The 12,971-nt window shown below is 34.8% G+C and overlaps 1 protein-coding gene across 1 annotated transcript; it reads right to left on the bottom strand.

Moving 5' to 3' along the window:
* Window positions 1–2,304: 2,304 nt before the first annotated feature.
* On the bottom strand, window positions 2,305–3,259 carry LOC149171714 (uncharacterized). The gene has a single exon (XM_089427570.1). It carries the CDS (start codon window positions 3,178–3,180, stop codon window positions 2,533–2,535), a length of 648 nt encoding a protein of 215 aa, XP_089283696.1. The 5' UTR covers window positions 3,181–3,259; the 3' UTR covers window positions 2,305–2,532.
* Window positions 3,260–12,971: the final 9,712 nt, after the last annotated feature.

Here is a 12,971-nt window from a genome sequence, read left to right as displayed (position 1 = left end):
CCACTCACATATATATATATGCTTTAGTTAATACAATTACCTAAGTTACATTGTGGAGTTACCAATACTTGATATGACAAACATGAACAAAAATATATCCTATATTTTATTTATATAAAATTGTGCTTTAATTTTCGATATTAATTTTAATATTAAAAATTCCATAAATAATTGGAATATCATCTCCTCTCATGTATCTGTCTCGAATACATGACCACGAGCAAGTTATTCTTGGTTGCTTGGTTTTCTTTGAATAACGGTGATGGGTCCGCCTTCATTCTCAGCAAAAAATGATTGTCGTACTTGCTAATTTAACCACTGAACTATAATAAGTTTTGTAATACCACCAAACTTCATCACTGACTTGGTACTCAGTGGAATTCGAAGAATCGTGGACACCTACTTAATGATGAGCACAACCATTTATGTCGCTTACCTCTAAAACATGAAATTATTTTCAGTGCTTCTCGAACGTCTACGTTTAGTCAATGCCCACATGGTTTCGTCAATCACTATTCGAGTCACCACGATCATATCCATGTGGGCCCCTCCATTTCCCACAGTCATGATACATGAAGCGTCGTCTATAAAAAGATTTTCAAAGTGGCGTCCCTGTGGACGTTAGTAAGTCCAACGCACATGTTGATGACCCTACCCCATTTGTTAAGTAGTTACATGCATAGACTCATTTAGTCATATCTACCTCTTGTCACTGTCACCCTCCGCGTGGTTTTGTAATCACCACATGCAGATAAAGCCCGCCACTTCACTTTTTACAGTAGCACGCTAACAAAAAGTAGTTACAGTTGATACTGCTGAAATTTTTTCCATAAGGAAATAATCTTTTTCCAGTGTGGAATTTGTCATCTCTGTAAAGTAAACGATTCGGAAATTATTGTGTGTTCAGTACAAAATTTGAGGAGAAATATTTAATTGCTTTTTTGGCAACCTACAAACCCGCAACATCATTATGTGAAAATGTCAATGTCGTGTAGCACCAAGAAACTATTCTAGTCAAAATTTCACTGTCAAGAGGCAGGAATTGTGATCTCTATAGACAATGCCAAAGTAAACGATTCGGAAATTACAACATGTGTCAAAAGTTCAGTACAATCTCTGTTGGAATTTGAGGAGTAAAATATTTAATTGCTTTTTTGAGGGGCAACCGACAAACCCGCAATATCAGTATGTCAATGCAATCTCTGTTGGAATTTGAGGAGTAAAATATTTAATTGCTCTTTTGTGGGGCAACCGACAAACCCGCAATATCAGTATGTGAAAATGTCAATGTCGTGTAGCACGAAGAAACTGTTCAGTGCATCCAACGAATGGGAAGTCGAACCATGTTTTCATGTAAACATTATGAACAATATACAAATCCATAAGAATATATCCATGTTTATTGTGGGAAAAGTCTCGACTCCAGAGTCGTTAGATTTAAGAATCATTCAACTGTGAAAGAGTTAGACATAGTGGAAGAATGAATACATTAGTGACAGAAAAATTGAAGTTCCTATCACGGATGTTGCTTTATGTCCGCTTCATCTTTGTGGTAATAACAGACATCAATATTTTAAAACACATCTCAGTTTCATAGTATCATTAAGTTGCTAAAAATCGACATTGATACTAACGGATGACAACTCAGATAGAAATATAAATATTGAGGTGATAAAGCAATTGAAGCTCCTATTTACTTGCGTTGTTTTTCTTAGGTGATCCTTCTATTACCAAGTGGAAAACTTTTAATCAAGTGGAACACTGATCTCTCACAGTGATCTCACACCCTGTCAAAACTGCGCAATCCTCAAGGAAAGGCCATTTGCGTACGTCCAAGCTGGCTACCCTGCCTAGACTGAATATATCCCTAAAAATTTGGCCATTTTCTCTCTTATGATTTTTTGTGATAAATCTGGTGAAAATATTTGAGGTGAAATTTTGATTGTGTTATTTAAATTGGCTTTTTTATTGTATATATAGATTCGGCACCTGAAAAACTCGTAAAACACTTGGATTGTATAAGTGCTACCCATCAAACTTGTGATTTCAATAAATTCTTATAGAGTTTTAGAAAAATTAAACCAAAAAAATCCAAAAAAAGTTTTAAAAAATAGAGATTTTAACAACTCTATTTAGAAATTTTAACAACTCTATTGATTCCACTTCGACTAAAAATCTTTCACGATTCAACTAAACATTTCGTTGATCACATTTTGACAAAACGCCTAGTGTGAAAACATATAAATGATTTAACAAAATCAAGTTATAAAAACTTCAGCTGAAGGTTCCTCCTTGACCTTGTTTTTTAAAGTAAAATTTTGATTTGCTATTGGATTCACAGAGTGACAGTTCGGAGGAAATAGCCTTGGAAACAAACTGACATACTCGGCACTGATTATGTTTTTTCACATACAAAATCAGGAAATGTTTCTTTCAATATGCATGTTACAATACTTCATGATCGTTGCTCTATTGTTGAACTGGTTTAAAATCGTTCTAAACGTCATGAAACTCGGCTCCACTAATCCCAAATTATTTTTGTTGTGGCGATTCAAGATCATTTTGAATAACCAAATGTTCATTCAACTGCCAAATATCATTGTCCCACAGAGACCCATAGAAATCCTCCGTAGTCTCAGCATATCCATACCCCGCATCCGAATAGTCCATAGTATTGGCGATTGAATCTCCCTCGATGTAGTTAATGATGATTCCAAATTCGTGGGGACAGATATGGTCTTCCAAGAAGCCAAGTTCTGCACCAACATCGTCGGGATCCTTGAAGTCTTTTACATAGCAAACTGAGGTCGTTGCTTCAGAATTCCGCTCTGTCAACTCGTCTTCTTTAATAGAACCCATCTGATCATTACTTCCCTTCTCGTCAGTAGACCTAAAATCATTATGTGTTTGTGCCTTCAACCCGATTTCCGCCTTCATCATTATAGACTTTTGAACCGCGTTCAATCCGATCTCGCCGTCAAGCTCATTGATAGCATCAATCCCTTCTGGGTTACTGACTTTGTTATCCATATCATCGATCTTGTCGAGCAAGCTCGTGAGATCGCTGTCATACGCCAACGCTCTGCTAATGGTTCGTTTTACGTCTGGCAAAGCGAATCCGCCATTCCAGTATTCATCTCTCCCTCTCTTACTCTGAGAAACATGGGAATAGGTGGCCATCTCTGCAAGGAAATACTGAGACAAACACAAAACACATAAAACAGAAAGCCCTGTTTTGATAGACGTTGCATAGAGTTGGGTTACAGACTCCACACCACCTTCCCATCCGCAAAATTGTCTACAATATATCACAAAATTGTCTACAGTATATCGATAGCTAGTGGTGGATGGAACAGCAGAAATCCCGCGTGAGGTGAAGCGCACTTTGCGAAGAATCCAATCCCACGTTTTTTCCCAGTTGCGACGGGATCAGTAGGACCCACTATAAACCGCTGTTGGAATCTCACTGCATTGTACGTGAGCAAACCGAAAAAATTCAATGAAAATGTGGATCATGAATTGAACAGGCTTTGCAACAAACACGTGTTACACAGCCTTTTACCAAAGGTATCGCCCATGGGCCAACTTCCAACATGCTCGGTATTTTTCGATTTATTAAAAAGAAAAGAAAATTATAACTTATGTAATGCTCCGTAATTTAGGGATGTAAAAGCATTCCTTTATCGTGATTATCTTTTTCAATATCTTTGGACTTTTGCAGCTTCAAGGAAAGTAGGTGCTAAAATGGCGGTGAGCACCCAAAATTTTACTGTATTTCTGCAAGTGGTTGAATACATTGCGCTGCTACTACTGTTTCCTCCTCCCTCTTTTCTGGGTCAAAATTGGTAACGATTGTTCGGTAATAAAGCAAGCGTCGCCAAAATATTCTTTTATTGAACATTAATTTATAAATTTATTTTTATTTCCCGATTTATTTTTATTGGTAATTTGATTTTTATTAAAAGTAATTAATGAATGAGTTGTTTTTAGTGAGAATTTTTGAAAGTTTTTCAAGTGGGTTTTTCCAATCTAATTTCTCAAAAATCTTGTAGGAATTTATTGAAATCACAAGTTGAATGGGTAACCCTTGCACAATCGAAGTACCCTAGGAATTTTTTAGGGCGTTGAATCCATACAAGTTTAAATAACGCTCCTTTAATGAATAACATTTTGCATGTGTAATAATATTATGATTGAACAGAGAGGTTCATTCAACAACATATGAAGGTGATCTGTAAGTGTGTTTGTCATCTTAAAACAAAAATAAATTATTGTCTAAATAGAAAAGCAATATGTTGTACTAAAAACGAAAAAAAATATGCTATGTATATTTAATTAGTTGTCCACATGACATAATATAAATTTATGTAAATAAATTAAGGACTTTTTCAAGTTGTTGAAGCCATACAAGTTTAAATAACACCCCTTTAATGAATAACATTTTATATGTGTAATAATATAATGATTGAATCTAGAGGTTTATTCGAGAGCATGTGAAGGTGATGTGTAAGTGTGTATGTCACCTTAAAACAAAAATAATTTATTCTCTAAATAGAAAAGCAATATAGGTTGTATTAAAAAAGAAAGAAATATGTTATGCATATTTAATTAGTTGTCCATATGACATAATATAATTTTATGTAAATAAATTAGAAGTAAAATAAATATGTGAGTAAGATGTTTAAACCTTATATTTTTCAAAATTATTTTAACAGAAATACGTGTATATAAAAAAATGTTAAAAAGAAAATATTTTAATGTTATATACAATAACATGTTCAATGTGGAATGTGAATAAAATATTTTAGTATGAATTAATGTTAACGTATATTTAAAATATATATTAGTAACCAAAAAAAATAATGTACCCTTATAAAATGACTCAATAAACATGTTATGTAATCTCTAGAACATTCAAAAATAGAATTTGAACAATACAAAATGACACATTTTTTTCGCACTCTAAAATAACTTTGCACCTAAAGAAATTTGAACCTCTTGGCTTATGCTAGATCCTACAACCAAGTGCAAAGGTGATGTGTAAGTATGTTTTTTTTCATTAACAAAGGAATTGGCAACTGGAGCAGCCTCGCAACTCGCGTTACACAGGGTCAATCCTGACCGCTACTACTATAACCCCTGGGAAACTGCGCCTGCCCCTCTCCACAGCGCCGGGTTAGTCTGGGGGAATTGAACTCATGACCTTCAGTACGGAGCACACCTTTCTAACGAACTTCACAGCATTGTGATTACCAACTTGCCTACCCCGTGGGGCTTATGTAAAGTAATTAGAAGTAAAAAAAAATGTGAGTAAGATGTTTAAACCTTATATTTTTTAAAAATATTTTAATACATGATATCAACTTCATAAATATGTATATATAGAAAAAATGTTAAAAAAATATATTTTAATGTTGTATAGAATAAAATATCCAATGTGGAATATGAATAAATTATTCTAATATGAATTAATGTTGACCTATACTTAAAAATATAATAATAACAAAAGAACCAATTTAATGTACCCTTATAAAATGACTCAATGCACTTGTTATGTAATATGTATAGCATTCAAAAATACAATTTAAATAATAAAAAATTACACATTCTTTTGCACTCTAAAATAACTTTGCACCTAAAGAAATTTGATCATCTTGGCTCATGTTAGATCCATGGTTAAGATGGAACTATGTTGGTTGAGCTAAGAGGCTCATTCTACAATCCATTCTACAACCCAGTGTAAAGGTGACGTGTAAGTATGTTCACCTGTCTTACAACAAAAATAAATTATTCTCTAAATAGAGAAGGAATGTCAGTTGTATTAAAAAAGAAAAAATATATACTGTTTATATTTAAATAGTTGTCCATATGATCTAATATATTTTATGTAAAGTAATAGAAGTAAAAAAAATATGTCAGTAAGATGTTTAAAACTTATATTTTCAAAAAATATATGAACACTCTGATATCAACTTCATAAATATCCAATGTAGAATATGAATAAAATATTTTAATAAAATAAAATATGAATAAAATATCCAATGTAGAATATGAATAAAATATTTTAATATGGGTACTTAAAAGTATATTAATTACAAAAAAAAAACAATTTAATATACCCTTATAAAAGATGTTTAAACCTTATATTTTCAAAAAATATTTGAACACTCTGATATCAACTTCATAAATATGTATATACAATAAAAAAAAAAAAAAAATGTTGTATAGAATAAAATATCCAATGTAGAATATGAATAAAATATTTTAATATGGGTACTTAAAAGTATATTAATTACAAAAAAAAACAATTTAATATACCCTTATAAAATGACTCGATACACATGTTATGCAATCTCTATAACATTCAAAAATACAATTTAGACAATAAGAAATTACACATTCTTTTTTCACTCTAAGATTGTCAGACGAGGAGGTAACTCCTCAAAACAATTCATGATATTCATTCATGTTGGTCTTTATTATATACATGAGGGATAGACTGTTCATTTCATCTCATGGTGACTCTTCATCTTTTCTATTATTTATTTACATCAATTACAGTTGTTCACCGAATCCTGATGGTTATGTGTCAACATTTCCCCCCTTAATCTAAAGGAATGTTGGTGAGTCCAAGCATCGTTCTGAATCTTTCAAGCTTTTCTCTTCCAAGCGCTTTGGTGAAGATGTTTGCAATTTACTCATTAGTGGAACAATGGCAAAGATGGATTGTTTTGGCCTCAACATGATGTCGAATCAAGTGATATTTAGTATTGATGTGCTTCATTCGATCATGGAACCTTGGGTTCTTGGCCAACTTTATTGCCGAGGTATTGTCAATCATGAGTGGAGTCGATTGTACTTGTTTTACCTGCAAGTCTTCAAGAATTTCCCTGAGCCACGCAATTTCTTTTGTTGCCTCGGCTGTTGCCACATATTCTGCCTCTGTTGTAGAATCTTCTAGAACTGATTATTTGCATGATCTCCAGGAGGAAGAACCTAATCCAACACTTATAGCATAACCTGAAGTAGATACCCTAGTTTCTTTGTCTCCATCTAAGTCTGAATCAGAGTATCCAATCAAGCTAATGTCCCCACCTGTGTATACTTGATTCCAAAGTCTTGAGTTCCCTTCAAGTACCTTAGAACTCTTTTTGCAGCAGACCAATGTCCCTCACAAGGCTTTTGCATAAACCTGGAGAGGATTCCAACAGCAAATCAAATGTCTGGTTTGATAGTAGTTAGGTAGTTGAGACTTCCTACAAGTTGTCTATACTTTGTTGCATCCTCAAATTCTTTTCCTTCAATGGATGTGAGCTTTAAGTTTTGTTTCATTGGAGTAGTAAGAGGATTGCATTCTGTCATGCCAAACCTGTTCAACAGATCTCCAATGTACTTCTTTTGAGAAAGGAATATGGACTTCGGATGTTGAGTTACTTCAATACCAAGATAATAATGAACATAGCCCAAATCAGTCATTTCAAAACCTTTCCTAAATTCCTTCTTTATGGATGCAATGTAGCTTTCATTGTTCCTTGTCATAAAAAGATCATCTACATATACCATAAGATATACAACTGTTTTGCCAACCTTCTTGACAAACAAAGTTGCATCATCAAGATCATAATGTTTGAAATTTAGTTTCAGAAGATGCTCAGTTAGTTTTTCATACCAGGCTCGCGGTGCTTGTTTGAGGCCATACAAGGATTTCACAAATTTGCATACTTTATGTTCATGCCATTTCATAGCAAATCCTTCAGGATGGGACATAAAAACATTCTCTTTTAGATCTCCATTCAAGAAAGCAGTTTTTACATCCATTTGATGGACTTTCCAACCGTTTTGTGCTGCTAGGGCAAAGAGTGTCTGGATGGTAGCCCATTTTGTCATGGGGGCAAAAGTCTCATCATAATCGACCCCTTCCTTCTGTGCAAAACCTTTTGCCACAAGCCTGGATTTGTGCTTGTCAAGTGAACCATCAGCTTTATACTTGTTATTGTAGACCCACTTGCAGCCAATTAGTTTGGTTCCTAATGGAGGATCAACCAACTTCCAAGTGCCATTCTTTATCAAGGCATCATACTCCTTTTGCATCGCTTCTTTCCATTCATCATGAGAAGCAAATTATTTGAAGGAAGTTGGTTCAAAATCTGTAGAAAAATTCAATTCACAATCATAAGAAACATCCATATCAATAGGTGAATCAGAGTCATCTACATCACCTCCATTTTTCCGGTTTGAATTTATAGTTTCTGTCTTTCCAACCTCATCAGGATGAACACTTTCAAGTGTCTTTGTCAGCCACTTTGGGGGACCTTTCTCAGATGGTCCAGGCTGCTCCGTTGATTGAGTTGGGGCTGAATCAAGATTGAGTCTCCTAATTCTATCAATCATATCACTTAAAGTATCATCCATTGTTGGAGTTTCATGCGGGGGAGAGAGTGCTTCAGAAGAAGATTCCACGGGTTGATCTAGTATAGGAATCCCCCCTTCAAGATGTGGAATTTGATTATCAAATTCTTGAAATGATTTTGCATTTGAGAATCTATCCAAGCGATCAAGTTGCCGCTCAACAACATTGCCAGTTTTGGATGATTCAAGAAAGATTACATCTCTAGATAAAACAAACTTTTTATTGACTTCATCATAGAGACGATATGCTTTGGAGGTGTTTGAATACCCTAGGAAGATACACTTACGACTTCTTGCACCAAGTTTTTTTCTATGTACCTTTGGTATCAAGGCATAACAGGTGGAACCAAAGACCCTGAGATGCTTTACCGAAGAAATGTGCCCATACCACATTTCATAGGGAGTCTTGTTTTTTATAGCATTAGATGGACATCTATTCTTTATATATACAACACACAGAACTACATCAGCCCAAAACATCAATTTTACATTTTTGAAAAACATCATGGAGCACACCATATTTAAGATTGTCCTATTCATTCTTTCAGCTACACCATTCTGTTGGGGATTATAAAGCACAGTTGTTTGATGTTTGATCCCATGTTGGTGAAGATAGTTTTCAAATTCATTTGAAGTGTACTCTTTTCCATTATCAGTGCGAATAGAGCCAATATGAGATTGTGCATCATTTTCAATCCATGTATGAAAGTTCTTGAATGTTTGAAAAGCATCAGATTTGTTCTTCAATAAATAAACCTAACACATTCTAGTGTAGTCATCAATAAATGTCATCATATATTTATTTCCATTTGCAGAAGGAACAGGTATTGGACCACATAAATTTGAATGAATGAGTTCAAGTTTTCTATGTGCTCTTGAATGTGAATCATGAAAAGACTGTTTTCTATGCTTTCCTAGAATGCAAGCATCACATTGCTTAAGTTTCCTAGGAATTGTAGGCAAACAAGTAACACCACTTTTCTTCAACAAGTGGAGGCTATCATAGTTCAAATGTCCAAATCTAGCATGCCATAATAAACTTGATGGAAGTGTACCTTCTTCATAATGAGAATTGTATGAGAAATGTTGTGCACGAGAAGAGGTACCCTACAACTTGAGAAGCCTTTTTCTTCTATTCCCCTCATGACAACTGAGTGGTCAGATGCTTTTCTCACCTCAAGCTTTCCATCAAACATATGAAAGGAGTGACCTTGCTGGCGGATGTGGACCAAGGACAATAAGTTTCTCTTCAGCTGTGGGAGATATAGAACATGATGCAGAAGAAAGTCTGGAAGACCAGGCAATTTAAGCCTGATTATGCCAAGCCCTGATGGCTTGAGTTTTGATTGGTATGCAAATTATACTTGCTCCATCAACATTGTCAGTAAATTCTTCAAAAAAATCTTTTCTATGAGTCATGTGGTAAGTTGCTCCTGAATCAAGCAACCAATCATTTTTCCAAGAAGCAAGTGAAGCATTAAATAAGTCTTCATTTACTCCAATATTACATTGTGCCATAGCATAGTGAGCGGATTCAGGTGCTTTACCTTTGTCTGTGTCATTAGTTTTACCTTTGGGTTGGTTTCTTTGCTGCTCAATTTTGTCCCAAGGTAACTTGCATGTGGAGGCATCATGTGATCCATTTCTTTTGCAGCATATGCAGTGCAAATCTAACTTTTCTCCTTGAGAGTGTCAGCCTCCCCTACCTCTGAAATATCTTCCTCTTCCTCTTCGACCACTTCTTCCTCTAGAAGAATCTTGGGCAAGATTCTTTTCTTTATGAGTAAGGCACACAGCCTGTTCAGAAGATTTAGGGGCTGTCTTCTTTCCAAAAGCTTTCTCTCTTTCATCAAATTTTTTCACAAAAGAGTCAAAGGTAATATCTTTGAGATTTCCATTTTCTTGCAATGACTCAAGATAATTGGAGTAAGTATGATAAAGTGCCTTAAGAAAAGTGATAAGAGGAATATCCAATTCAACCTTAGTGTCTTCGATATCATGTAGTATAGATTTTATTTCAGATGCAAGAGCAAGGGGATCATTATTTTGTAATTCAAAAGTGAAGAGTTTAATCATGAGTTGAACAATTTCAAGTGCAAAGTGTGAGTCATAGAGTTCTTTCACCTTTTGTAAGGTTTCGAAAGCATTTGAAAATGGTGAAATATGTCGACTCACCTCTTCACTTATAGATGCTGCAATTAATGCATAGGTTTTGTTGTTCTTATTTTTCCAAATGGTGAACTCCTTGTCTAAGGTAGGTCGTTTTGGCTCTTTTTCTTCATCTCCAACACACATTCCTTTCCACAACTCATTGAAAATGAGGGTATGTTTTATCTTCGGGGACCACTCAGGATAGTTCTCCTTGCCAGTGAGAACACTCCTACAATAGATATGATTGGATGCATTGTAAAATCTGAGTGCTGTAAAAATACTTCTACTGGCAAAAAAATGTGCTTTTGTGGAGAGGAAAAAGAAAACTTCTGCTGCTAAAAAAAGACGATTCTGATAGAAGTATTAGAGCGGATATCAAAGTGTGTTCGGGCCCCACGACAGTATTTTCAAACAATATATTAAACATAGTCAAACGCAGGAGCATTAAGTATGTTAGCCACTTTGAAAACAACGTTGTGAAAACAACATTATGGGATCCCAACAGCGTGGTATATATGGGATATCGTCTACATGAAAACAACATTAGTGTGGAGACAACGTTATATATACTAGCGTATATATGAAAACAACATTAGCGTGGAGACAACATTATATATGTGGAACAACGCTTATATATACCAACTTTACATATATATGGAACAGCGTATAGAGGTCAGCGTAATATGGAGTAATATGGAGCAATGTTTATGAATACAGGAAGCAATATTCCATGTAGAGGATTTAAAAGTCCACCTCTATGTTTACAGAAAACGACCTTCAATATAAGGTCATGGGCTCGTGGGTCTCGTCATGTAACCACAGTCGTGTCACGCCAAATCTCAAGCAATAACCTTCCAGACAGTAATCTCTCCACCAATGCCAGAAGGCTCCATCAAGCTTCCTCTAAGCCAGAGGGCTCCATCGAGGCATTTCAATGTCAATCAAAGCGTGAACTAGAAGAAGTTCAGCTTGCAGAACTGTATTTTTTTTATTAGCGTAATATTCAGCTGGAAGAGGTATGGGAGAGCAGTGATATTAGACCACACCAATGCAATATTCAGAGAAAAGAACATGGTAGAGCATGAAAGTGAAGGAGTGTGGGAGATGATACCAGGAAAATTGGTAGAGGGACAGAGTCAGACCACTAGGAAAATTAGCAGGAAAATGCAGGACAAACTTCTGAAGAAATGGAAGAAGGGAGTTACAAAATGGAGCTGGAAGCCAAAAATGGCGCTAGCTCTCATACCATGTCAGACCAGTCAGTAACTCCTCAAAACAATTCATGATATTCATTCAGGTTGGTCTTTTTATATACATGAGGGAGATACTATTCATTTCATCTCCTAGTGACTCTTCATCTTTTCTATTATTTATTTACATCAATTACAATTGTTCACCCAATCCTGATGATTAGGTGTCAACAAAAATAACTTTGCACATAAAGAAATTTGATTCTCTAAGCTAGTGGTTAAGATGGATCTATGCTAGTAATAATAATGTAAAGTGTAATTTAACTGTTAGTTTTTTCTTTTTCTTTTTTTCTCTACATATTTTGTAGTTAATTTTATTTAAAATTGATAGCAATTTGTTGTAATAATAAGATAAATTTATATAATCTAAATAATTTGAGTGTCTTAAAAGGTTTTGTAGTTTTGAATTTATTTATGAATTCTCACCAAAAATTCTATTGCATGATTTCCTTGAGAAAAACAAAAACATCTAACATTTAGACTTGTTAAACACAACCATGGTGAAAACCAAAATATGAAAGATAAGCATTAGATGCATATATTATTCACATGATATAAATTATTAATACATTAGAGTGACTCTTGGATTCATCTTCCAAGGTCTCTTGGACTCCTTTTGACCTTTCAAATTCCTCACCATAACCCTTAGCTGATTAGGTGTCCAATATTTCCCCCCTTAATCTGAAGGGGTATATACAGTCCAAGAAGAGAGTTGTAATACAAAATCTGAAAACATGCATGGTGGCACTAGGCTGAATGTTAAGGATGACCACCAACACTGGAATTCTTAGTGCAGTGCCTAAAACTCTTCCAAATCTAGCAAGAAGTTGAAATATTATGTTAGAGGAAGTGTTCCTAATGCTTTGGAGAGAGAGACCTTCAACTTGGAAAAGGGAGGTCTACAACCTGCGGTGGTTTAAGGATGACCACCAACTCTAAATGTTGAATGCAATTTGTAGAACTCTTCCCGAACTAGCAAGAAATTGAGTAAAATATTTAATTGATTTTTTGGCAACCTACAAACCAGCAACGTCAGTGCGTGAAAATGTCAAGGTCGTGTAGCACCAAGAACATGCTCAGTGCGTCCAACGAATGGGAAGTCGAACCATGTTTTCATGTAAGCATTATGAAAAATGTACAAATCCATAAGAATATATCCAT

Source organism: Pinus tabuliformis, chromosome 4_2, assembly GCF_031772625.1.
Source record: "Pinus tabuliformis cultivar Carrire ecotype Pingquan chromosome 4_2, CPIR1, whole genome shotgun sequence".
Taxonomy (NCBI): domain Eukaryota; kingdom Viridiplantae; phylum Streptophyta; class Pinopsida; order Pinales; family Pinaceae; genus Pinus; species Pinus tabuliformis.
Note: the sequence above shows the minus strand (reverse complement) of the source record. Positions and strands in the feature narration are given on the sequence as shown.